The sequence below is a fragment of the Pyrgilauda ruficollis genome, unplaced genomic scaffold (assembly GCF_017590135.1).
Source record: "Pyrgilauda ruficollis isolate IOZ18807 unplaced genomic scaffold, ASM1759013v1 scaffold3, whole genome shotgun sequence".
NCBI classification, from domain to species: domain Eukaryota; kingdom Metazoa; phylum Chordata; class Aves; order Passeriformes; family Passeridae; genus Pyrgilauda; species Pyrgilauda ruficollis.
The window spans coordinates 16,535,056-16,562,735 of NW_024524377.1; the positions used below are offsets into that span (position 1 = coordinate 16,535,056).

The 27,680-nt window shown below is 36.0% G+C and overlaps 1 protein-coding gene across 10 annotated transcripts in view; it reads right to left on the reverse strand.

Annotated features, from left to right (window-relative positions):
* LOC121356485 (sodium channel protein type 2 subunit alpha-like) overlaps positions 1-24,769 on the reverse strand; it is a 44,780-nt gene extending 20,011 nt beyond the window's left edge. For 2 of the 10 annotated variants that reach the window (XM_041472960.1, XM_041472961.1), the window contains exons 1-16: positions 24,491-24,763; positions 22,292-22,410; positions 20,968-21,057; positions 19,972-20,100; positions 19,251-19,342; positions 18,158-18,394; positions 14,793-14,856; positions 13,516-13,657; positions 12,511-12,717; positions 11,441-11,731; positions 10,423-10,803; positions 8,827-8,959; positions 7,761-7,999; positions 5,685-5,858; positions 4,444-4,800; positions 2,204-2,650 (exon numbers count right to left, since the gene is read on the reverse strand). In XM_041472960.1, the coding sequence (XP_041328894.1) occupies positions 2,204-2,650; positions 4,444-4,800; positions 5,685-5,858; positions 7,761-7,999; positions 8,827-8,959; positions 10,423-10,803; positions 11,441-11,731; positions 12,511-12,717; positions 13,516-13,657; positions 14,793-14,856; positions 18,158-18,394; positions 19,251-19,342; positions 19,972-20,100; positions 20,968-21,057; positions 22,292-22,410; positions 24,491-24,763 (3,375 nt within the window). Of the gene's footprint in view, positions 1-2,203; positions 2,651-4,443; positions 4,801-5,684; positions 5,859-7,760; positions 8,000-8,826; positions 8,960-10,422; positions 10,804-11,440; positions 11,732-12,510; positions 12,718-13,515; positions 13,658-14,792; positions 14,857-18,157; positions 18,395-19,250; positions 19,343-19,438; positions 19,531-19,971; positions 20,101-20,967; positions 21,058-22,291; positions 22,411-24,490 lie in introns of all 10 variants that reach the window. The other 8 variants (XM_041472963.1, XM_041472965.1, XM_041472969.1 and 5 more) reach the window with 7 other exon arrangements.
* Between the last annotated feature and the right edge of the window lie 2,911 nt (positions 24,770-27,680).

Below are 27,680 nucleotides of genomic sequence, written 5' to 3' on the forward strand. Positions count from 1 at the left end.
ATACATCTAGGTCCCTTCTTTCAGAAAAGAGCTGCAGGCAAAACAAAAAGTAAATCATACCATGTTAAAAACAGAAACCTCTGCATAAGAAATTTTTCCCAGCATCTTTAAATATTTAACTGAATGATTTTCAAAAAACTTTCAAACAGTTCAAGATGCATTATGGATTGTAGCAGACACAGCAATGAAAAACAAAACCTCATGCTTAGCAATAAACCTCTAAGTTCCTCAACTTGTCTTCTGGTACAAATCCGAACTCACTTCTTCGCAATGGCTTCTCAAGGATTCATCAAATAATGTAGCTACGTAACAACTCCAACATAAACTGCTCCATTTGAAGGGGAAGTCAGAAAGAAAGAGCTGAACTAATCTACAAGATGAAAGACAATTTCCCTACCCACTATGAATAAGTGTACATGAAATGGGGTGTTTTTTTTTTAGTTTATGTACCTCCTGTGGTTGCCAGTTGTCAGCCAGTTTTCCAAATCTGAGCAAGTCAAAACTGATACTAGGTAACAGCATCTCATAAAAGACTTAGTGCTCATGCATCATCTTGAATATCAGAGGTAAGAAGGCACAGATTTTGTCACTCAATTCTAAAATATAAAATACTGAAGACATAAGTGTCTTCAACTGAAGGTTAATTTCCAGGCAAGTGGTAGATTTCAAGTTAAATTACCCAGATTCACTAAATATTCCTCCCACAAAACCCAAGTTTTATTAAAATACTAAAAAATCCAGTATCCTTCAGTCAGATAAATAATATGTAAAAGTTATAGTAGCTATTCAGCAAACATTATAGCTTCATTACATACAGCAGTTTCTATTTTAAATGGGTTAATAATACTGTCTGCTTTGCTTTAACAAAGCCTCTTAGCAATCTACAGTCTTCTCAACTGAGTGGTCAATGTAACATCTGCAGTAATACAATCTCCAAAAAGTAGATGGAACAAATCAAGGATCAAGAAACAATCTACTGAAATAACAAAAATAAGTAAAATACTACTGAACACTGTAATCTGCAATAAAAGAAACACCTGAAGAGTACTTTGTTACACCTTTCTAAATTTAATATCACTATGCTTCCAGGAACAAACTTATCTTCTAACCTTTGGAAGTTATACTGGCAAATTAACTGCCAGTTCAAAACAAAACACCTGAAAACCTAAAAAGCCCACAACCAATCAAAAATCTCTCAGACTCATCAACTGAATGCCCCAAAACCAACCACACACAAAAAAAACCACCCCAAAAAAATCCAAAGCAAACAAACAAAAAAACCCAAACAACCCCAAAAACCAAAGCAATCCAGACAAAGCAATCCAGACTGGAGTACAGCTGTCTGCACAAGCGATGATATTCTATTTATGTCCTCGTGTCTTCAGGTGCCAGAGGTGGTGATAGCAGACACCGTCTGCTTGAGCCACAGATTCCAATTTGAATTTTTAATGTCTTTCAAAATCCTGCTGAAATCCATGATTTTGCTTTTCTTCTCAGACTGAAGCTGCTGACAAATGACTACAGTCCAAGAGATGACCCAGTTTAAAATCAGGCAGTTGTGTTAAAAATGACTGGTTTAAAACTCCCCAAAAAAAGTAAGAAATTAGTATTTTTTCATTCAGTAATTCTGTTTTTTTCTTAAGTTTTTAGTTGACACATTCACATTATAATACAAACATTGCTCCCTTGGCTTCCCCCCATTATTTTGATTTCAGAACATGAAAACTGTTGCTACTGCTCTCATGAGTCTGAGTCAGCACCTCTGTTAAGTTTATTCAGTAAAAGAAATGCTGATTTTCCTTTAAGAGTATTAATATTCTTTATTATTATCTTCGTTAATATTTTTAAATAGCAGTTTACTTACATTTAGCTCACAGAAACATAATTATTATAAAAAAAACCCAGTCTTTTGACACTGCTTGTTCTGTACATATATACTAATTTCTCTATTCAACTAACAGTTTGGTAGTTTGCTTTTGAAACATCTTTATAAATAGGTTCACATAAATTTATACAGTTCTTCCAGGATTTCCTACTCTCTCGAACTCTACTTTCCCACTTCAGATTATTCACTCCCTGTACAGCCCAAGAATCTTGGGTTACAATTGCAGTTCTTTGCATTTCTAAGCAGGAAGAATTACACTATGAAACAATACCGTTAGTATAATTTGTTAATCTAAAATAAGAAATTTTTAAATTTTACCTCCTTGCTTTCATCCAAATCTGAGTCACTGCTAAACTCTTCTGTATTCAGACGTTCAAAATCAGACTCTCCAACAGCTATTGGTACTGTAACAGTAATGCTTGGGTTGTTTATGAATGATGTATAATCATTGCCACCTATAATAGTGGCCATTCCATTTTCATTTTTGCCATCATTTGTATCTATCATTGGTTCAGTGACAGTACAGTTGGAAATGCAACGGTTTCCCTCATCATTCAACTGATCTGTTCTTTGATTTACAGCAGCTTGTTTTCCCAAACAAGACCTTCGGACACATTCACCTGCTTTCTTCTTCACATAATCTATTCCCTTCTGAATTCTTGCAACAGCAATCTGCAAGTTGTTCATTTCATTATCATCGTCTGTAGCAGCAAGGTTGTCTGAACTAAATGAACTCAGCAGCAAGGCCAGAAAAAGATTCAGTACCTAATTTAAAAAAAAAAAAAAAAAGCAAAGACAACAGAGCAGATTTTTTCCATTTTTCATCCACATGCTTCTTATTATCCCATTATGAACACTGGCCTTGTGTTTTCATCTACAGTAATGATTGTGAAAGTATACGGTAAATAAAATGCAAATGCAATTTAAGTAAAATACCTTCCCTATACCTCAACACAGGGGATTTTGTGGCTTTACATTGCTTATGTTTGTAGAAGGTCAAAAATTAAGGATTCTTTGGTACTGTCTGAACAGATTCAACAGGTTTACAACATATTTTCTACGTGCTGGTCCAAACTCACACAAATAATTTTTTTTGTATGCGACTTAAAAAATGAGGAATGTACCCTGTCTTTTAATCCCCAAGTTATCCTTTTCCCACAGCAAGACAAAACATGGAACCTATATCAGTTACAAAAGCCCAGAGGTTACCAGGAACTCAAATGCCAAAGCAGCAGAGTATCAGCTCTTAAAATCTTCAAATCAGCTCTTCTATCCGCTTGGAAGGTAAGACAAAAAAATGTTTTAGGAATGCAGAGTGACAACTGGATAAAACGGCCCTGAACATACAGCAGGGATGTCTGCTCATCTAAGAAGTTTTCCTAGAGATACGGAATAAAATCAGAATATAGTAAACACTGTGGAAATATTCACATAGGCGAATACTTCATTCCACAAAGTTCAATCTTCTGGTTTAGAAAACTACTTATGGAGTTTAATCAAACAACTCCAGAGTCTCTTCATTATAAGACAATAGATTAATAGAAAATCCCAAAGCAAGTGGCTGCGCAACTAGAAGCAGGACTGGCTTGGTTTAAAGATACTTACCTTATTCCTCTCACAAATTTCATTCTTAAAGAATACTTAGAGGATGGCTAATTTAAAATATCTTCTGCTACTGAAAATTGTTTAAACCAGAGATGTTTAAAAACAAAGGATTGAGAAAAGTGGAGCAATAGGCAGAGCAATTAATGTCTTAAATACTGGCAAACTAAAAAATATAAAACATTTAAAAAGAAAAATTTATACAAACTAGTGCTAATCGGATGCTGTCCTCTGAAAAAGAAAAAAGCAGATATAATGTAGGCCATGTTAGAAGTTTCTGTAGAAAGCCCTTATGAAATAGCAAGCAAAAAAGTGAAGAAGCAAAAGAAAACCTGAAGTAATTGAAGCTAGGTTTTTTTCTGCATAACAACTTTCCTTCTAATTCAAGTTTCCTTACTCCACTTGTGTAAAATGCTGGCGGTGCAGCAAGCAGGTCTCAAAATGGCATATACTTCAGAGTGTTAAGAATGCAACAGCACTAATTTAGACAGGAGAGATCAGAAAAAGATTTTAAAAAAGGCCCAACAACCTGCCTGTGTGTGATTTGAAGCAGTGACTAAATTGGTTAGGGAGAAAAGGCTCTGCTATATCCTCCTCTGCAAATAGGAAACTTCCACTCTGGAAGTCCAACACTGAGGGTGCCCTTGCTCTTCTCTCCCTGTCTAGGTAAGCAGGAGTAGCCCACAACACTCTGAACACCTGGAGGTGCATGCTCTCATCCACACCCTCTGAACTGCACTCCAGACCCCTGGGGGGGGTCATCCTCCAAGCTGAGGACTCTAGATAGGATCAGAAATCTAATAAACAGAAAATTCCATTTCAAAACCCATACTCATAACAAATCCAAATAACAAAATCATATTTAAAATCACATTTAATAATACTTTCATAATTAATTACTGATTCTCTTACCTTTCATATTCTAAATTAATTGTAAAATTATTTTGGCTACATACCACTAGGTTTCCAATCACCATGACCATCATGAAAACAATAAGGCACATGGCTTGGCCAGCAACCTCCATGCAGTCCCACATGGTTTCTATCCATTCTCCACACAGCACTCGGAATACAATCAGGAAAGAGTGGAAAAAGTCGTGCATGTGCCAGCGAGGAAGTTCACAGTCACTGGAGATCTTGCAGACACATTCCTTGTAGCTCTTCCCAAAGAGCTGCATCCCAACCACAGCGAAAATGAACACGATGATGGCCAGCACCAGGGTCAGATTCCCCAGAGCCCCCACTGAGTTGCCAATAATCTTAATCAGCATATTTAGAGTTGGCCAAGATTTTGCCAGTTTGAAAACTCGCAACTGGAAAAAGAAAAAAAAAAAGCAGGCATTATTTGCAGTAGTTACAAAAATTCTATAGAGATGACAGCGTGTTACTAACTAGTGACTCTCAGCAACAGCAAAAAGAAACATCAATATGATCTAACAACCATAACTTTCATAGCATTTCATAAAACGTAAATATTACATTTCATTAAAACGTAATAAATTTTAGACTTTGCTCTTTTCTTCCCGTGGAGTTTTTGTTTGTGGTGGTGTTCTTTTGGGGGTTTTTTTTGGTTTTTTTTAGCATATATATTCTTTTCCATATGAAACAAACAGCACACTGGCTGTATTTGTTCAGACAGTGGATTCTGAACACATACACCTTGGACATTACGTGTAGAAACAAATGAAAATAAAAATATTTTTCTAATAAAATAAAGAATTTTTCTTTTTGGTAAGGGGAAAATAAAAATCAATCTTGAAAAAATTTATTAATCCCATGAATTTTGTAATTCCTACATTTTAAAATAACACATCTAGACTTCTTGCTATTTCTAAATATGGAAGTCAACAAGACTACAAAGTTTTCTACTTCTCAATATACACTAAACAAACAGTGCATTTTACTGAACTTTACTCATTCATTTACTCATACTCATTCATTCATTTACTCATACTCATTCATTTACTCATACTCATTGTTTAAACAATTACAATAAAATTACAGCTCTTTCCCTTGAAAGGGTACTTGTTTCTGAACAGTAAAATGGCACACAGTATTCAATGATAAATAATTTTTAAAACACACCTGCAGATACATCCTGTGTCACTCACTAAAAAGCATACGAAAAGGTGTCATATATATGAATAGAGTTGAAATACAAACATAATCCATTAATTAATGCAGATGTATTATTTACCAATCTGAATGAGCGGAGAACGGATAATCCATCCACGTTTGACAAAAAAAGCTCCACCAAACTAAGAGTAACTATAAAACTATCAAAAATATTCCAGCCAACTTGGAAATAATTAAAAGGATGCATGGCAATTATCTTGAGAACCATTTCTGCTGCAAAAATTCCAGTAAAAACCTGAAGAAAAAGATTTTACTGTTACTTTATGGATGAATATGAGGAAGTTGAACCTGCAGATAAGGAACAACTGAAGTAAGAAGTAACATCCCTCTTACAGCAGGACGTCAGTAAGTAAAATTATCATATATGAGGAAGTTGAACCTGCAGATAAGGAACAACTGAAGTAACATCCCTCTTACAGCAGGATGTCACTAAGTAAAATTATCACAAGCTGAGCCCCACAGAGAAGGTAAGTAGCAATATCAAAATGAGCTGTGGCATAAATATGTAACATCAGTTAAAGATACATTTAGTGTCTACTGAAGAATAAGCTACTCCTAAGAGGCCTCCACTTTGCTGCTTTTATCTGCCATCCATCTAATTAAATCGAATTAAAGGAACTTTCCCCAGCAAGATAATACACTTGCTCTTGTTAGAACGTAAGTTGCTTTAACAAAGGTGTGTGGGAAAACACGAATTTGTCATAAATTGGAGTGATGTACTATTAATGAAGTCTCTAGAAGAACTCACAAGTAAGCTTATCTTCTCTAATGGCCAAAAAAAAGGTCAATTGTGCCAAGGCTTGCCTAAATAAAACTTCTTTCTGACTCTGAATGCCTCTGATATCTTCTGAAGCAGCCGGCAAACAAGACCTCTGAAATAAAATTCATTGTATTTACTGTAGATGTATGATCACCAGTATCTACAAAACTACATAAATTACTATCATTAACAAGAAACATCAAAAAAGTTCCAAAATATCAGGATCATTTTACAGTCTCTAAAATGCAGAGCTACAGAGTCCAAAAAGGAAGAAAGCAACTGCTGAAACCATACCAGTGTCATAATGGCATACTGGTTGACTGGGAGCACACACAAATTCTTGGCATGAAGGAACACTTATATTCACACATACTAAATTACTCCATTACATAGGAAAGGTAGGAATGGGAGTTTCCTGGGTAAAACATACAGACACAACCACAAGACAGCTCTCTGAAACAGCTATTGATCCTCATCTATTTGTCTTCCCTATCTTTTCCTCAAAGACATCCTGCATATATTTTAAACAGCAGCATGAAATATTTATCTTCTACACATAATGATCTCTAATTCCAGGTTAAGGAGAAAACAGTGAAATATATCTGTATAGGATAAAAATATCTGCATACAGTTTAAATGCTGATACTTCAACTCTGTACTTCAGTCTGTTACCAACATGTATTAGAATATCATATACTCTAATAACCAAATTGTTTTATTATTTTTCTAGATCATACTCACCAGAATAACCACTCAGAATAAGCATAGGTTAGTAAGTATAATATACCCGTATTATTGCTTTTATAAAGCAAATAAAGCTACCTCACCAAACCATACCCACAGACTGTGTCCACTAAGGAAAAAAACCCAGCTGTATCAACAGATACTCTTAGAATAAGTCACACATTCTTTGCCTTCCAAATTGTTATGGTCCAATCAAATAAATGGTTTTCAAGGAAATACAAAATCAACACATAAAAATAGCAGTGAAAAATAATAATCCAAAATAGCATTGAACTCTTTTTGTGTTATAAATTGTACTTACACTAAAAAAAAAAAACAAAACTTATTTGACTCCTACTTTTTTTTTGTAACACTAAACAAAAGTATGTCAGATTTCTTTCAGTTTCATGTAATTCAAATTCTGGCTGTTGGAAACTCTATTGTAGAAGTAGTAATACAGAAGACAAACTAAGATACAATATCTCTCAAATACTCATATATACAACATATTCCAAGTGGTATATCCAGACTATTTTTAGTACAATTAAACCTTTAACATTTATTTTACAGGATGACAAAAACTATAAAAGGAATTCTATTCCAAAGAGAAAACGAGTTCCAACTGTATAAAATTACATAGAATGAAGGACTTACCAGATTTCCTACTGTAAGCACAGTCTCAAAATGTGAAGTCATTGGATAATGTTCCATGGCCATAAATAGTGTGTTCAAAACTATGCAAACAGTGACAGCCAGATCAACAAATGGATCCATTACAATGAATTCAACTACACTCTTTACTTTTAACCAGGACTCGCAACACTCCCAAATTAAGAAAGTGTGGGCAAACTTATCCCAGCAAGGTGGACATTTTTGTCTCGATCCTTCAAGTTCTGGAGAAAAAGAGAACTTTATAGTGAACAAATTTTGGAGAATGTGAAGGCAATTTTTTATCTGCTTTTTCAGGTTTTAATCTTTATACCTGGAACCACTAAGGATACTTGGAGGAACATCCTCAGATTTCCAGGATTAATATATTGTTTCTGACACAAAAGGTTTTAGAATACTAAAAGAAAAACCTCAACTGTTCTGAGCAAATTATTTAAAAACTTGTTTATTTTTAATAACATACGATCTTGTTTAAAAAACCACAAAAACCATAAGAACTATGCTTAAGATTATGGATCTTTTTTTTCAGTAAAACTTTCAACTTCAAAGTCCTCTTAAATGCCTGAGTACTTATTTTCAGGAAAAAATAACATTAATTTTAGCCTTAAAAAGGTTTTGAAAATTATTCAAGCTTTTTTCATTATTTTCACTAGTAGTCATTCCACTGTTTGAAGCAATCCTTGTACAAATTTTCTTCTCCTTATCAACTAAAGCCTGGCCTTGAACTGTCTCTAATATTTTTATGGTATGGTTAGTGGCAAATGTATCACAAGGCATTTCTTCCAATAACTGCATTGCTAAGCTGAATTACTAGCATAAAACATATACATATTACCCATTTTAATTACAAAGAGTTTTTTACATCAGCCTGCTTATCAGATTCCTTCCTTTCTTTTTTCACTATGTACATGCTTTTTTTCCTGTTATTCCGTTTATGTATTTACAATAGCTACATATTTTTTCTCTTCTGTATTTATATTGTGATATATATACCTTCAAGCAAGTCTTAGACTATGTCAAGAAAGTTCAAGTGTCTACAGTTATAACACACCTTCCATTCTATTTGTGATAACATCAGCTAGACTCATGGCCCTTTCCCTTAAATCGGGGTCCTCCAGCAACTCCATTGGTATTTGATACGAACTTGTACGTCTGTTTTTTATTCCTATTTCTGTGGTAGTGCTCTATAAAAAAATATAAAAGGAAAAAAAAAAGTTTGTAAATTAAATTCAATTTTAGAAATACTGTGGTTTTTTTTAATTACTATTTTCATTATATACTTCCTAATACAATTAATACTTTTAAAACATTAAGAAAAACATTTGGATATTTAGTTCCCATACTTCTACAGCATTATACTCAAATAACATTAATCCACTTTAGACACCAATCAATTCTGGAGGGGGCTACAGCCACGCAAACAAAGCAAGACTTGCAGAACTTGTGTAAAAACAATTCCCAGTTCCATACTTTCTCTACCAATATTTCCATTCTAAACTAGTTTATTCACAAGATACTTCTAACAAGCAATTAATGCTAGGAAGATTCTGCAGCAACTATTCCATAAAATAAAGTTTTAAAGATCAATTTTAATCTCTATACCCATTCAAAGCTTGTTTAAATTATTTTTTCTAAATTGAATCATTATCAACTCTGATTTATTTTATGAATTTCAAATGAAGAAACAGCATAAGTCTGACTTAATTGATCCCAAAAATACTTGTTTTACATTATTTTATTTTTAAAAATGAAAGCTGTGTTATAACTATAGTAATGAGCACATCTCAGTTATGAAGAATTTTTGAATGCTAAGGATGGGCAGACTTTTTTTCCGTCCATTAAATAAATGCATGACAATAAACATATAATACACTGCAAGAAGACTGTAACTGCAAGGCATCTGGCTGATAACTGCAAGGAAGCTGGCTGATGTACTTTAGGGTGCTATGACCCATAAAGAAATTTCTGTTTCAGTAAAATAACATTTTTAGGAAAAAACATGCAGATGTCGCTTCTCCATTCCCAAAGCAGACTGAGGGAAAAGGAAAAACCAAGCAGAATTAAAATGTTTTATTGGTTTGGGGGTTTTTTTGTTGTTTTGGGTTTTTTTTAAATATACCCTGATCCTAGGCAGTAAGCAACTCAGATAGTCTTTGAAACTCAGGAGTTAAAAATGCTTTCAGGACTTTTAAAATATCAACATAATCTTTAAGACTATGCTATATTTGCACAATACCAAATGTACGAACACACGCATATTACTGACAGAGAATCAGAAAATACACTTAAAAGGAGGCTAAAACCATAAAGAAAAAAAGAATTTAATCTAATAATGTACAGGAAGCTTAGAGTTGGACATCCTATTGTGCACTCTAAAACAGATTTAGCAATGGAACATTACTAATCTGATTCATTAAGCAGATGTACACATATCTTTTCTTTGCAGGTATGTAAAAACTTACTACTTTGTTCTCTTTCATGCTTCAGCCTCTCACTTTTGACTGAATCACTTCAAACCCATTTCATTACAGTAAGATCTGCAAAAGCATTCACAACTTCCTCCATTTTCAAATCAATAATTTCATTGAAACATTGTCCATGCAATAAAGAAAGGCCATGAAACCTGGAGTAATTTTAAACTTCTTACATTGCCATCAGTCGTTAGTTTATCTATTATCACCTCTGGCAGAAGTTGTCCAGTAGGAGACAACAGACCTGGTGGTCCATCCACCAAGGAAACCACTCCATTGCAATCCACAGTGCTGTGCATCTTCCCATTCACTGGGAAGACAGTCAGCCTTCTGGATGACCTACTGGCCTGGCTGATGTTACTACTGCGCCGTTCTCCGTGCCTGCGCGGCAGAAACAGAGAACCTCTTCTGCTCGAATTGTCCTCAAACATGCTGTGCTCATCATCAGCAAAGTCATTTTCTGATCCCCTCTCTCTTCTGTCGTCTCTAAAACTGAAAAGACTTGTTCTGCTACTAGGCCTGGGAGAAAACAGGGAGCCATGAACACTCAGCAAAGACTGCAAAGGAAACATAAAAAATGATGGTCTGAAGATTATAAGTATCCAAAATGCATGTCTGTATACAACAATAATTTATATTCCCCAGGAATTTGCCAGTGTTATCTTTTATACACTGTCTCAGGCTGATCTCAAAGATGCATTACAGATGAAAGTCAACTGAATGGGTAAATTTACAGTGTACCTGAAACAATGACTGAAGAGAAAAAAATAACATGTATAAGGCCATAGTTGTTTCATGCTCTGCTTTAAAGAGAAAAACCAAGATTTACATAAACTCCAATGATCCACAAAGATCATGCATTACATTAAAAAATATCAATACCTTTAATCTTCTAAAATCATACATTATACTTAAACTTTTCTTTTATGAATTAAGAAGGCATTTCTATCTCAGATTAACTAGGAAAATGCAATGCTGCTATACATGTTAAGGTCCTAAATAATAAAATGAGAGACAACAAAACACTTTTTTAATGTACACTCAAGAAAATAATACCAACTGCAAGTCGGTATTTAAGAGAATGCTACATTATTTTTCCTTTGTGGCCTTACATTGCAAAGTTGCAGTGAAGTTTGTTGTATATGACAGTAATATCACCAATTCCAAAAATTATAATTGCATTACTCACAGTACCTGGTGGGGTGATGTAAATGGCTTCCCGTAAGTTAGTCTGTTCCCATCAAAAGAAAAACGGAAACCTTTCCTTTTGATACTGCCATCTGATTCAGATTTTGGAAGCTTTTCATCCTTGATGTCATCCTCTTCTCCAGAGAGCTCTCTCTGCCTTCTTTTCTTCCTTCTATTTCTCCTTTCTTTGGCACTTTTTGAGCTAAGCTTGGATGCATCTGAAGAACTATCTGAGGGTGCAGCATTCCCACTTTCACAGCTGTACTCTGTCATCTCTGTTGCAGCTGCTGCTATTGCCTGCCACAGCAATTATTTAACAAGATGCTTTATAAATCACACTATTTTTAAAGACGGATATAGCCCTTGTTCTTAAGATTTGTATCAAATTACTCCTAGTAAACAGTGTAGCTGGATTTGTGCAAAGCTACAAATGAAATTCGGCAGTATGAATGGAATTCGAATGGAGTTCTACTTAGCATCCGTGTCATGCAGTCAGCCCGCATCATCTACTGCCAAAAAGTTCATTAGAAAATATTTGAAAATTATTAAATTTATTAATTAGAGTGAGTGCAACAGCAAACAAAAGAGTTAAACAGTCACACTTCAGTCTGTATTAATTCAGTAAACTAATCCTTTTATTGTAAGTAGCGTCCTTAAGCTGCTTCCAGTCTTTGATTTGCTAGTAGCAGCACAAGTAGGAAGAATGAATAAAAAATTTATAGATGAAAATATTTTACACTCTAATCAAGGCTTGAAAAGTATTAAAATTATTTCTAAGATGAGAATTTGGAAAATTATCATGACAGTTTACTAGCTACTACCCCAAGATAAGAGAGATTTATTTAAAAATATTATTGTTATTTGGATGCTATTTTTGCTCTCAGTTCAGAAATTCATTAACACTTTAGTTATTATATATTATAAATGCAATAAAGTGGCATTGAAAAAGCAGTCTAAAGTATTTGCAAGGTATGTTAAAGAAGAGATTTTTAATATGTAAATTTAATTATTTGTTTTGTTTTAATAAATAGCATGCAAAGGAACACTCTAAGACCCAGATTCTTGATGGAAAATACCTGAGCTTCTTCTTGCTGCCTCCGAAGTTGTTCAAGCTTCAGTTTAAAATCTGCCTCCCTCTGCTCTGCCTCAACAATAGTTGCTTGATTTTGTTCTTCATAGGCCATGGCAACCACAGCCAAAATCAAGTTAATCAAATAGAAGGAACCCAGAAAAATAACCACAACAAAAAATATCATGTATGATTTGCCAACAGCTCGTAGTGTCTACAGGAGGAGAAGAGAAATCAATCAGCTGGTGAAGAAATGCATCAGTCCTGCAGTTCATAAGCATTAATGACTGAAAAGTGCAAAACTTAGTTGGTTTTCCTTCTGCAGTAAAATCATACAAGTTTTCTGAATTACAAAGTAATCAAAATAAAGAGAGCATTCTTGTATGTGGAAAACATGCCTAAGGATCGTGCTGCTTTGTGACAAACCTCTTTCAATACCTAATAATCTTGGGAAGTATGCGGGATCAGAGTTCTTAATGTAAGTCACATATCACAGGTTGGAGGCATAGAATGCTTACCATGTATTAGCATGCTTTCCCTTTGAAATAACCAAATCAGTTAAAAATGGCACAATTGACTAGATAATTAGAAGACAGTATTTATTACAATTAACACATCTGCACACACCATATATTGAAAAGCTACTGTAAGAAAGTTAATTTGTAAGTTATAAAAGATACAAGGTACTGAAATTAAGGTTCAGGTTTTGCTATCATGAATTCTTTTTACAATTTAAACTCAATATTGACATTTTTGAAAATATCATGAGGCACCAAATGAAACACACACTGTAAAACTTAAATTAAGGACCAAAAACCCCTCATGTGACTCCTCAGAAATCATGAGATTCTGTATCAAGTGTCCATGTCTGCTTAGTTTTGCAACTGAATTTGCTTCCTTTGATAAATTGTAATGGCTAACAATAGCAATGGTATGTAATATAAATAAGAATGCCCTTCCATGATTGATTTGGGGCCAGTAATACACTAACCAGCTTTTACAATATACTCACCAACTGATAAAGATTTTCCCAATAGTCCTGTGTCATCAGTCGAAACAGTGACAAGAAAGCCCAGCTGAATGTGTCAAAGCTAGTATATCCATAGTTGGGGTTTTTCCCAGCTTTCACACAGATAAACTCTTCTGGGCATTTACTAGAAGAGGGAAAAAAAAAAAAAAGAAAAAGAAAAACAATCCATACAAAATTTCATACAACACTTTTTTTTTTTAAAGTATTGTTTCTTTAGCTTCTTATGAAGCTTCATCTGTGGAGGGTGCTGCTATTTATGGCTTAAAACAATTCAAAGACTAGTGGGGAAATTAAAAGGCTGCTCTTTAAAGAATAATCCAGAGCAAGCAAACAAGGAATGACAGCGTTTCCTTCTATCGCCTTTCACAATTTTAAACAAAATGAAGTTTATTATCAACAGTTTGATATTACCTCTGCAAATATCTTTTCAATGAAAATAATACATGTACTTAACACAGAGATTTCAATAGGTGGATACTTCCATGCAGGTAAAAGATAGCCAGCACACATATTTTATGCTGAACTTTGTCAGTGAGGTTGGCATACCAGATTTTTTGGCTTCTTCATGTTTGTGAGCCTAATTGAAAAATTCTACCAATTTGTCAAGACCAAATAACCAGCATAGGGATACTTCTATCTCATGAAATTTTCCATATTGGTTTTGAGAGTAGGTGATGCAATCTTGATATCAAACGTAAGCACACTGTTTCAATTAGGACAGAAGAGGCTCTTGTCCCCAAAACCTCTATAAAAAACACTATGAAGATTTCTCCTCAGGTATGTCCACCTGTTTGATGTGCATTTATACACGTACACAAAATTATCTCATAGTTACATATATAAGTTAAGTGTTTACAAAAATACTCTGTGTGTTTAAAGCTATTACCAACCAAAACCAAGGGATGGACTGATAATTCATATGCATATAGAATTATATGATATGGTTATTATATAATTGCTATTTTAGGGTTGAGAAATAGCAGGAAACCCATGGCAAACAATGTTCTTAAGTCACTGATATCACAAGGTCTACCTGCTAAGTGGAATTTTCTAGTTACGTATGAGCTTTTAAAACAAATTTCCAGCAAAGTATTTTGTCATTTAACATTTTCACTCATTCAAGTGTCTAGCTACTAGGAACCATGACCATATTATTATTAACTGTGACATTAGGTAACTAAATTATCTTTTTAAAGTTTAGATTGATATTTTTTACACGTTGTTTAGACAGATAGTATGTAATTTTCAGTGTACCTTACCCTGCATCTGAGCTATTGCCACAAAGCAGAAAATCCTTTGCTCCTTCTGGGCGATAGAAATGACCTAAAAAAAAAAAATAAAAAAATAACATGTTCACAAATGAAAGGAGTTTTTTTGGGGGTTTTTTGAGGATGAACCTATGTTCAAGTCATCAGGTTTTGAATGTTCATAATCTCCCGTTAATGTTTTCCCAACAGTGGGTTCAAATACTGGCAGAAGCATAGATTTGCTCGGATTGGAAGTGACCTCAAAGATCTCTTTCCAAAACACCTGCCACGGGCAGGAATGCCACTTAACAGATCAGGGCCCCATGCAACCCAGCCTTGAACACTCCCAGGGATGGGGCATCCACAGCTTCTCTGGGCAACAAAATAAAAACACATTGCAAAAATAAAATCCTAGGACAATGATTAGAACATGAATTGCATATTCTTTTCTTGAGTCACTGCTCACTGAATAGCCTTCCAGGATAGGTAAGAGATATAAAATACAAAACTTAAAACTCCTCTTATTCACTAAGTAGATTGCAATCAGACAAAGTCTGTCTCCTTTAAAATGGAACATTTATAAAGGCTTTCTGGCAGTTTTGCAGTCAGAGCAACATTAACTAGCACATCCCAGGAAAATATGAAGGCAGCATGTAAAAAGAAGATAGGTGCTCCAATTACAATGTTCTAACAGCTGCTGTACTATAAACAACTTTACAGAATTTTTCTTTTAATTATACGGTGGTAGCCTTCAGAAAAAGAGAAATACATATTGTTATTAATGATTAACAATTGTGATGTCCTTAAAGTAAAAGAAAAAAAGAAGAATAATACAGTTAGAAAGTTGATAATGAATTAGGGAAGGATATAGAAGGTGGACCCATTTAGTGGGACCTAGGCAAACTGGAGAAACAGGCTGACAGAAGACACAAAATTCAGCAAAGACAAATGCAGCTGTGTATCTGGGAGGGAAGAGCCCCTTGCAGTGACACAGGCTGGGAAGTGACTGGCTGACAACAGCTGTGCAGAAAATGCACTGGGGATTTTGCTGGAGAGGCTGAGTCAGCAGTGTGCTCTGACACCCAAGAAGGCTAACAGCCTCCAGGGCTGCGGGAACACGGGGCCAGCTCACAGGGCAAGGGAAGTGTATTCTGTCCAGGTTTGGCAGCTCAGTGCAAGCAGACATGGATAAAATGGAGCACAGGGTCACCAAGGTCATGAGGAGGCTGGAGTATCCACCATGCGCCGAGAGGAACCTGTGTGTGTTCAGCCCGGCAAAGGGAAGCCTCTGGGGGGAGTTGGTAGAAAGCACCCAGTAACAACAAGGAAGTTATCAAGGGGACAGAGACAGGTTCTTCTCAACTGTGCATGGCAGAAGAATGATTGATAATGGGCACAATTACAAACAAGAGAGGTTCTGACTAGGTATAAGGAGATACTTTTTACCATGAGGATAGCCAGGCACTGAGATCTGGAAAAGAGACAGAAATGTGGAAAAACACTCAACTCAATCAACCTGCTGTCATTCTCAGCTGATGATCTCAATGCACCTTTCAAGCTGACAAAACAGCCCATAATATATGAATATAGGACGATTAATAATATTTGAACATAGGGGGATTTAAACTGAACATTTAAATATAGTGATGAATATGGTTTTGAATCTACCATTCAAAACCAATACTTATAAAGCACGGCTGACACTGCATTATACAAATGGTTAAGAATAGATATATGAGAAAGGAGGAATACAAACCCAACCAGACCAAACAGTCTTGCCTGCATCAGCACTCTGTAGATGCCCAGCAAGGACAAAACAGGCAGCACAGAAAGCAACTGACATTCTGGAATTTTTTTTTCTTTTACATTGCCATCTAGTGCAAACTGGAAATAGAGACTCTATGTACTGCATAACCTGTATCTGAAGTGAGAATTCACAAATGTTTTGCAGCATCTTCAAACAGCCGAAATTGCCCAAAAAGCACTATCACCACTCAATTTCCCCTCCATCCCTTCTCAGGTAAATAAACTAGCTAAAATGACAGATTTCACAGAAAACATAAAATATAAACATAGCCATAGAACTTAAACAATTCAGAACTACAGAAAGATAACCCCAAAATGCAGAAAAAAGCAGACACCTTTAATGTCCAATGTTAAAAATGGGAGAAAATCTGGTTCATCAAAACTCAGCCTCTAACAATTCTATTTTCCTTTACTTTTTCTGAGAGTCACTGAGGAAGAAAGCTAGCATCCATTATCCTATAAATTTGTTTTTACTTACATACACTGTTTTTACAATTTATCACTAAGCAATGACCTGTAAATCCATTTGTAGTATAAACCCACACAGGACAACTATTTTTTGGTAATTAGAGAAGTTATTATACTACATAGTTCACTGTGTACTATAACGTTATTGATGCTATCACTTAAAAGGACAGAAATACAAAACATAAGCATCTACATGTTTCTCAACCAGCCTGGATTTTATCTCTTCAGTCTACAGACTTTAAACCTGCTGGAAAACATCTGGATAAAAATGTCTTTTTCAGTCCCAAGCAAAAAATCCTAAAGCTGAATACCATCTCTTCTACTACTAGAATCTCAGCCTGCCCGGAGAGTTGTGTATCAGTGAAAGCAACTGGTTTGTTACCTCTACCAAATAATAAAAGCAACTCTTAAGTAGGCTCTCATATTTATCTAGTGCTTGTCTATCTTTTTTCATAGCCTAAAGATACAAGAAGAGCATAACATAATTGGTTTTGTGAGGCCTTGAGAAGACCAGGGAGAGAGCAGGTAGGGAGGAAGGGATGTGCAAAGGTCTTCACTCTACCTACAAGCACAGTATGAAAGACTGTAATGAAGATGGAGCCTGACTCATCTCAGAAGCATACTCAGAAAGATAAGAGGCCACTAATAAAAGTTTGAGCATGGGAAATTTTGAAATTATATTCAAGAAAGTTTCTGTGAGACTGGTCAAATGCTGGCACACACTGCCCAGAAGAAGCTGTGGCATCTCAATCCTTAGAGATACTAAAAACTTGACTGGAACAAGGGATTGAGCAGTCTGTTCTAACTGGACCTGCAGCTGAGCAGCAGTTGGCCTGGACTGCGGAGATCCTGTCCAACCCACATGATTCCATGATTCTAAAACTAACCTAAGCCTCTACATAGATTTCTAAGGGCAGTTAATGGAAAGAGCAATCATGTCAGCATGAGTTTGGGATGCAATATACACAAATTCCTATTCTTTGCCATCCAATTTAACTGGGTTTTTTTAATCTTTAGTCTGCAGTATAAAACAGTTATCTTGTGATTGTGTGTCGGTTTACATACATAATAAAATTTTAGCAAGTTACAACAGTATTTCTTACTTTCTTCCTTAATGTATGCTGCCCAGTCAAATTCTGTACCATTAAAGTATGGAACTATATGCTTTTCAAAGGCTGTTGAATTTTTTGATGGCCAGAACAGGCATTTATTCTTCAGGTTGCCCATGAACAGCTGCAGTCCTATCAGGGCAAATACACTCAGGCAAAACACAGTCAGGATCATCACGTCTGAGAGCTTCTTCACAGACTGAATTAAGGCTCCAACAATAGTCTTCAGGCCTGCAAAGAGAGGCAGATTTTTATTATAATATTAAATATTTAACTAAGCTAAAATGCAATCTAAACGTCTCCAACACACTACTAAATACCATGCACAGCTTCAAAAAAACAGTCTTAAAGCATTTTCCAAAGGAAAAGCTACCAATAATTTTCATCATTCCTGAAAAATAATTTAAAAATATGAAAGGGAATGGATGCCATACATTCCAAAGCACCTGCTCTTCAAATCAAGAGCTTTCAATTCATGCTCTCTATACATGTACACAACATCTAAAGAAAATAGATTATTTTATTTTCTTTTTGATGCCTCTTGCTCCAAACCTTTGCCAGTATTATATTACAATACACAACATTTGGTTCTATAACAGCAAACAAAGAGTGACCACAATTTTATTTCAGTAATAATTTTCATGTCTGCATTCTAATGCATCATCTTGTGTTAGAGGTGGGGTTTGGTGAAGATAGGCATCATAAGCTAATAACTACATCATGCAATTCCCATGCTACTCATCATTATCTCATTCATCTGTCAGAAATTCAACCTTTACAAAACTCTAAAATTTTCAATCCCAAATGTCTTTCATAAATATGCATATGTAACATTCACATTAGAAAGACTTAATTTTGATCCTTAATGTGGGAGAGAAAATTTGACACCATTAAATGAAGGAATATACAAGCTATGCAAATGAGTTCTTCATGCAATTGACTATTAAACTCTGAGGCTGACTGTTCTACAGAATTAGAAAAGAAAATGAAATTGAAATTAAGACAAAAACCTGGATGTTTCTGTTAAAAACATGAGTTCAGCTTCTGTGCAGTTTCAGTCAGCCTCAGTGTTTAACCTCGCTCTCACCTGGAATGACTGATATTGTTTTCAAAGCTCGGAGAACTCTGAATGTTCTCAACGCTGAGACATTGCCCAGGTCCACAAACTCTGTCACATATCTGTAGTGAGGGATTCCACACACAAACACGACAGCACACACAAAATTAAACAGGGGTGATGTAGAGTGTCTACTATTTTACACAGTTACTTCTTACCTGGAATTACAGAAATAGTTTTCAAAGCTCTCAATACTCTGAAAGTTCGAAGAGCTGAAACATTGCCTAGGTTTACAAATTCTGTTACATACCTGTAGGATTAAATCACAGTTATTCAGAATTGAGGCAGAGCTTATACTACTTACCTGAACCTGCATCCAGAAATCCTATTTGTTTTGGGGTTTGGTTTTTTTGGTTTTTTTTAAGGAGTAAGTTAAATTTAAAGACTTGCATTCATGTTTTCCCTAAGAAATTCATCCTTAAGATTTACCATTAACTGCAAATTTAAAATGAAACCTATAGACCTGCTTTTGTTTTTAAAATCCTATTTTAAATTGATTGTTAGTGCTATCGTCTGTATTGTAGAACAGTACACTAATTTTGCTGTGTGCTACATTAGTGTAAAATATTCTAGTGGAAAAACACAAGCACAATTCAGCTACAATTAATTTCATATGAACTAATATAAGCCAAACAAACTATTACAGGTTCAAACATTTCTTGCCTTACTTTAAAAAATATTATACACTTACGCAAAGGAAATGACAACAAAATCAAGCCAGTTCCAGGGGTCACGAAGGCACGTAAAATCATTTATACAGAAGCCTCTTGCAAAGACTTTTACTAGAAATTCGAAAGTATAAATTCCAGTGAAAGTGTACCTATGAGAAAACATTCAAACCAAAGTTAAAGATTGCTGTGTTGTTCAGTGATACATCATGAGCATACAGGAAAATAACTCAAACCCAGCAATTAGTACATACACTGAACAGCAATTATAAACTCACATAAAGTATGGCTGGTTTTCCACCATTCTTTTGTGAGATAATAGGATTACACTTTTTCATTTTGTCTGAAAAATATTTTTGCAGTGTCTAGCACGTAAGATTTTTAAATTTCAGAACTAATAATGATAATCATGAATAACATGGAAAATAAATTTTTGTTCAAATAACATTTGAACATGGTTGCCACATCAGAAATAAAGTCCATGGGTTAGGCAAAACCTAGTATTTATGGAAGGTACTTGACGGTTGACCAGGTAGACTTAAGAATGACAAACAATAATCCTCAGCAGATGTATTTTCTCTAAAGAGTGGGTGTGTCCCATAATTAGATTTTTGCTTCACAAAACGAAGGTGTTTCAAAGGGGCTATAGAAAGCATCTTCCACACTGAAAACCAGTAGTTTTGCGTGGAATGACCAATTTCTTTTTTTTTTTCTTTTTTTAATGATAAAGAACAGCTCAGGAAGGAGAACACATGAAAACACTGTTTGTATGAACATTTGGAGGAAATGCATTTATCAGCATTTTGTTCAGAGAAAAAGGTTAACAATGTCACAGCTTCTTTCCTTCACAGAGCTTGCAGGACTGTGCTGCTTTGGGTTGCAGCTACAATCAAACCCCAAGCAGGAAAAACAAGAATACTGGCGTTACACAAGTAAGTAAAACTGCATGGTCTAGCTCTTAATTTGCTTTTCATTTGTAAAGCATTTTAAAAATTATTAGCTTATTTAAGTATACTTACTCTACATCCTTTGCCCATTCTGGAAGATTCCTCCATGTCATAAACACACAATTTGCCAAAATAGTGAGCATAATGACCTTGTTGAACAATGTGGACTGTGGTTAAGGAACATACCCCTTTAAAAGCCAAATTTGCATAACACAAAATACGAGGAATTGACCAGGACATAGAATACTAACAACATACACAATACAAATCAGTTTACTATCACTAGCAATGTCATAAATAATGCAAAGATATTTCACAAGAATGAAGGTTATTCACCTATCACAGAATCATTTAGGTTGGAAAAGACTGCTGAGGTCACCAAATCCAACTCTTGACGCTTTACTTGTCAACTAGACCATGGCACTACGTGCCACATCCAGCCATTTCCTCCAGGGATATTGACTCTACCACTTCCCTGGGAAGTCCATTCCAATGCTTGACAACATTTTTGTGAAGAAATTCCTCCTGATGTCCAAACTGAACTTCCCCGGGTGCAGCTTGAGGACATTTCCTCTTGCCCTTTCACTGGTTACCTGGGAGAAGAGGCTGCCCCCAACCTGGCTACACCCTCCTTCCCTCAGCTGCTCCTCACAGGACTCACTCTCTAGACCTTTCACCAGCTTTGCTGGCCCTCTCTGGACCTGTTCCAGCACCTCAATGTCCTTTCTGAACTGAGATGCCCAGAACTGGACACAGCACCTGAGGTGTGACCTCACCAGTGCCCAGTACAGGGGGACAGCCATTGTCCTGGCCTTGTTGGCCACACTACTCCCGATACAGTCCAGGATTTCCCCAGCGTTCTTGGCCACCTGGGCACGCACTGGCTCATGTTCAGCTGCTGTCTACCAGCACCCCCCCAGCCCTTTCCCACTGGGCCACTTTCCAGCCACTCTGCCCCCAGCCTGTAGCACTGCATGGGGCTGTTGTGGCCAATCTGTAGGACCCTGCACTTGGTCACGTTGAACCTCATGCTCTTGGTCTGGCTCATGGATCCAGCCTGTCCAGGTCCCTCCACAGGACCTTCCTGCCCTCCAGCAGATTGACACTCCCACACAACTTGGTGATACCCACAAACTTACCAAGGGTATGCTCACTCCCTTCATCCAGATCCATAAAGATTTTAGACAGGGTTGGGTTCAATACTGCACCTTAGGGAACTCTACTAATGACTTTTCTTCTGAATTTACTCAGCAGGTTAAGCGACTAATCTTAGCTCAGAATGTCGTTGAAAGAATTAAAGGCAGGAATATATTCAAACACTAAATCACAACTCCTAGTGTTAACATTAATAATATTAATCAGTAACCATTTTTAACAAACCACTTGAAAAGGATATGAATGAACCAAAATTTTAATAGCTAGTCTTCTAGTGATATTGAAAGGAGATAAAAGGTACAAGGCAGGTGTGGCACTGAACCTGTGGATTGTCTTCGCTTTATCCAGTACTATAAATGTCTTTAAAAAACACACAAAAAGGGCATGGGGGTAGCGGGGTTAGGAAATGAAGGATACATTTTGGCAAGCTTGACATAATACAGACTGCTTACACACATCTAAGTAGCCAAATTTATTTTCAGTAGAATTGTGGAAGGAAACAACAGATTCTAAATTTTCATATCAGCAAAGAAAATGCTACACCACACATTCTTTGCCTCTGTGCTCTTAAAATCTGCATTTCAGATTTTCTAGGATTAAGTAATTACATTAAAACTATAATTAAAAATGTAACTTTTTACATTTACATTTAATGCAGCTCTTTTACTTGCATTTCAGAACAAAGTTGGCAATGCAAAACAAAGCACCTAAGTAACCATTTTTGGGACCTCAGAAGGAACTATTTAACCATTTCAGCATTAGACATCCTTGACTTTTAAAATCCTTGGCTTTACTGCCTTTATTGCTTGTGCAGCTGTCACTAGCACCATCAATGTAACCATTTTTAATTATAAATAGGAGACACAATGAAAATCTCGTCTAATGAAATCTTAATTCAACGTACATTTAAAGATTATTCTCCCAAAATCTCATATGTGGAAAAAAAGCAGGCTACAACACTGACTATTTCTGTTTTCCAATGACATTTTACTATAAAAGAAATAGGTCATTTGCAAATAGTGTTTGTGAAGTTAAGAGAATAAAAACTGAAACAACTAAAAAATCTGCATGATTATTAGTCTTCAACATTTTGTACTAGAAAAAACCCTGCTTTAATTAGCTTGCTTATTACTGATATAATTCAGCTCTTTGGTTAAATTCTTATCTTGCAAGACACTATTTTGTTGATTATTCAGCACTTAATTTCAAAAACCTGTTCTATGGTTTTAATTCAACACGCCTTTTATCGATTACACAATAAAATAACCACTTGCTGCTTATTTTGTATTGCCTTTTTACTGTAAACTCAGTTTTGTTTCCCTTCTTCACATCATTTCACTTCACATGCATATATAAAAATAACTTTCCTTCCTCTGTACTTGCCAAAATAAACACCTTACTCTTCTCTTCCTTTTTTATCAGTATATCTATAAATTAAACTGAATCAGTATATATCAATTTAGATTTTGTCTTCAGGTCTATATTGGGCCTATAACATTTACCCAATACCAGAACACAAATATTGGTTTAGTCTTTACATTTTTTTAGTTTTGTAAAACAAATATTTTTATTTTGTTTTCAGGAATATCTGACAGTGATTGCTCTGTCATATGACTGAGCATTTTGTCTAAAGACGTCTAAAATAAACTATATCTCAGGTATCATGTTTTATACAAAAACCCAGAGAGCAGCCAGAGAGATGGAAAGTTTTCAAATGGCTCAGCATTAAATCAGATCTGAAGAGATCACAGGACATTCAATGCAAAATCCATTAACTAAAATACCATAACATGAGACACTAAAAGACAAGTGGGTGTTTTTTCCCCTTTTTTTTTTAAAAAAAGGCAACTTCAGATTAAACTGAATCAGTATATATCAATTTAGATTTTGTCTTCAGGTCTATATTGGGCCTATAACATTTACCCAATACCAGAACACAAATATTGGTTTAGTCTTTACATTTTCTTAGTTTTGTAAAACAAATATTTTTATTTTGTTTTCAGGAATATTTGACAGTGATTGCTCTGTCATATGACTAAGCATTTTGTCTGAAAATGTCTAAAATAAACTATATCTCAGGTATCATGTTTTATACAAAAACCCAGAGAGCAGCCAGAGAGATGGAAAGTTTTCAAATGGCTCAGCATTAAATCAGATCTGAAGAGATCACAGGACATTCAATGCAAAATCCATTAACTAAAATACCATAACATGAGACACTAAAAGACAAGTGGGTGTTTTTCCCCCTTTTTTTTAAAAAAAAAGGCAACTTCACCAAGAGTTACAGCTGTCTTTATAGTGAAATCAAAATAACTAACATGATAGCACCTACTGCATAATACTTTCAACTAGTGCTTCTGACCAACTTCCCATCAGAGCATTTATCAGGTTATAGTAAAACAGGAGTGCTCTAATGACATTCTTAATACAAAACACTTACTTTTTTATTGATGTAATATGGGTCCAGGTCCTCCAGGGGTTCAGACACCATTCCTGGAGGAATATCACCATAAACAAATGGTAGTGTCTTTCCTGCCTCTAAGTCATTATTTGGCTCTGGGTGATTTGCTTCATGACCAGCATCATCTGTAGGCTCGTCTTGGTGACAATGAAATTTTTCATCAGCAATACGTTTCTCAATAGCTGCAAGAGATTCCTCAGTGAAATAGAAGAAGCTGTCAGGTCCTGGTGGTACCAGCATTGCCTGCGCCATCTTTTCATTCTGCAAATTTTAAATGCTTTTGGGCTCTTGTGTAAGAAGGTCCTAGGAGAGCACGTAGGAAAAAGAAAGAAGAAAAAGAAAGAAGGTCACACCACCAATAAAATCCTCAAATATAAGCTTTTGGCATAGTCAGAATCTGCCTCTTTTCTTTTTACAAAGCCCTGTAGCAAGAAATATTTCCATTAACAGTCAGATATTTAATAGAAAATTAGCTACTCATGGCAAAGAGGTAGAAGTTAAGAAGTAAATAAAAAATTATAAAAGAAAAAAGAGATCAAATTTTCTTAGTTTGTCAACTCAGATTAATACCTCACAATAAAAAAATAAAAAATACTCTAACTTTCCCTAGCCTAACATTAAGTTACCTTATTGTGAAACAGTAAAAAATGTTTCAGCACAGCTAAGTATGGCAGTCAATGGTCACAACCTCTACCATATAGATCTGTACATTTTTGACACACCACCTTAAAAAACCTTGTATTTATATTACAAAAGCAGAAAGAAAAAAACATGCTATTTTTATTACTCTCAATTAATACAGCAACATTGCTCCATCTGGTGGCTTATACTATGACTGCCAAACTAACGTTTATATTACACTATTAAGTACTACACAAACACATTGTATCTATAAAGCCATATTCACAGGCAGAAAGCAACCAGTCTGAAGTTCAGTCTTTCCCTTTTAGGCTTTCTGATTCATATCTACCTGATTTTCAATTGTAACTTTGATGGTGCTGTCCTGGTAATTAAGGAAGCTATGATGGATGAAGTGTTTTAGATTTAGACAAAAAGCACAGCACAATCAAAATTACAGTACTCTCTTTGAGACCAAGGATATTTTCAAAATTCTTAAAAATAATACATTCATTAATTGATCATTTCTTTCTAGGTTATATTTTCTACAGTGAGTTAACCTAAGTTTTCTGAAGTTAACCTAAGTATTCTAAATTAATCTAAGTATTCTGAAGATACTGCACCTAAGGGTGCAGTATCTTCAGAATAAACCAATTTTTTTGAACAGACACAAGATGTAATCCAGTCCCACTTGCTGACAGTCATCAAGTGTTGTAGCCATTGTGGTGAGTTGACCTTGGCTGGCTGCTCTCCCACTCACGTTCCACAAAGGAAACTGCACAGGGGAGAATGAAGTGAAAGAGCCCAGGTATTAAAATAAAGACAAGCAGATCATTTACAAATTACTGTCATGCGCAAAACAGACTCACTTTGGGAAAAATAACTTACTGCCAATTAAAAAAGAATTGGAAGGTAAAAAACATAAATCCTAGAAGAATTTCCCCTCTGCCTCTTTGTTCCAGTCTCAACTTCAATGTTTCACTCTCAAGTCCTACACCTCCTCCCCCGACAAGAGACATGGGGAAGGTGGGGAATGGGGCTGGCATGAAATCATTGCAGTTCTTTGCCACTCCTTCCACCTGTTCCTCCCTTGCTCCAGCATGCATCCCTCAGGCAGGCTGTAAAGCTTCAGGATAAGGTTGCTCCAAGTGTGGGCTTTGCAGTGCCTCTCCCTCAAGGAATATTCCCTTTCTCCAGGGGGTGCAGGTTGGGTATCTGCTCTGGCACTCTCCTCCATGGACTGCAGGGAAACACCTGCTTCAACACGTCCCACAGGCTTCCAGGGAATTTCTGCTCCAGCACCTGCAGCCCCTCCTTCCACTCCTGTTCTCCTGACCCTGAAGCTGTTTCTCACAGCCTCTCACAGAGTGCTCCTCACAGTGACCTGTGGCGTTTTGCTCGTTTCCAGGCGCGTTTTCCCCGAGGCGTTGCCATCCTGCCTGAGCTGGGCCCAGGCAGCCCTGGTCTCTCCACACAGAGCCGGCCTGGCAGGCCCCCGGCCCCCAAACACCGTCACCACTGCCCAGAGTCACCACAGGCCTCGCCGCCAACAGGAAAAAACTTAAAGCAGGTTTAGGTGATGGCAAATGCTAAAGGCTCCTGCCACCACAAAAACCATAGAGAGAGCCAGTTCTCCTGACCCCAGTGTGTGCAGGGAGGATGCACTGGGAAGGAAAAATACTGATGGCAGACTTTTTCATGAAGTGCAACAGCTCCAAAGTCAAATACACAGCGAATCCCAGGTAGCTGCCTCTTCTATGTCAACTTTTAGGTCAACTTAATGCTAGTTGAGGAAATTTTCTATTTTAACAATTTTACAGCAGGAACTACATTGCCATGAACAGACAACCAACCCATGATGCAAGCCATCTCTTCAAAATTAGTCAGTTGAGGCTGGACAGGCTTCAAATCCCTGCTTTTTCAGCTGAGCCACAACAGGTTCCAAGTCCTTGGCACAGACCACAATAGACACAAAAAGAGGAGGGGCTCTTTACACTGACTACTAAAGAGGTGAGAAATTTCCTAATAAATAATTATAGAAATCAGAAATTTTTCATGTCACCTGCTAAGCACTTTAAGAAAACACAAAGACTTTTTTCCTCTGGAAAAGAAAGCCTGAGAATGCCAAGTCTTTCCTTATTTAAAAATGCCTAATCTCATCTGCTCCATCTTAAAGCAATACACCATTTTCAAGTGCAGGATTTAATTGTTGTTCAGCCTTTTGTGGCAAATCATTCCCAAATCCTTAGCACCAGTGAACCTGAAGGTTGGACCACTCATACTTGGACTGAGAACCAGCTGTGTCTCAAGAGGTACTTTTCCTTCAGAAGCTGAATGACATACATGGCTCTAAATAGCCAGGAAACCTCCACCAGCAAAAAGAGAGTGAGATCGGTCTTCCAAAGACGAACACCAGGATCTTTCCTTCAGCTTCATTTTCACCTAAGAGGTAAGGTAACACAAATATTACTTGGTACCTTTAGGTCATTTATTTAGCTTACAACTCTGGGTTTCGGGGTTTTTTTTATAAAATGGAGAGGTAGGTATTATC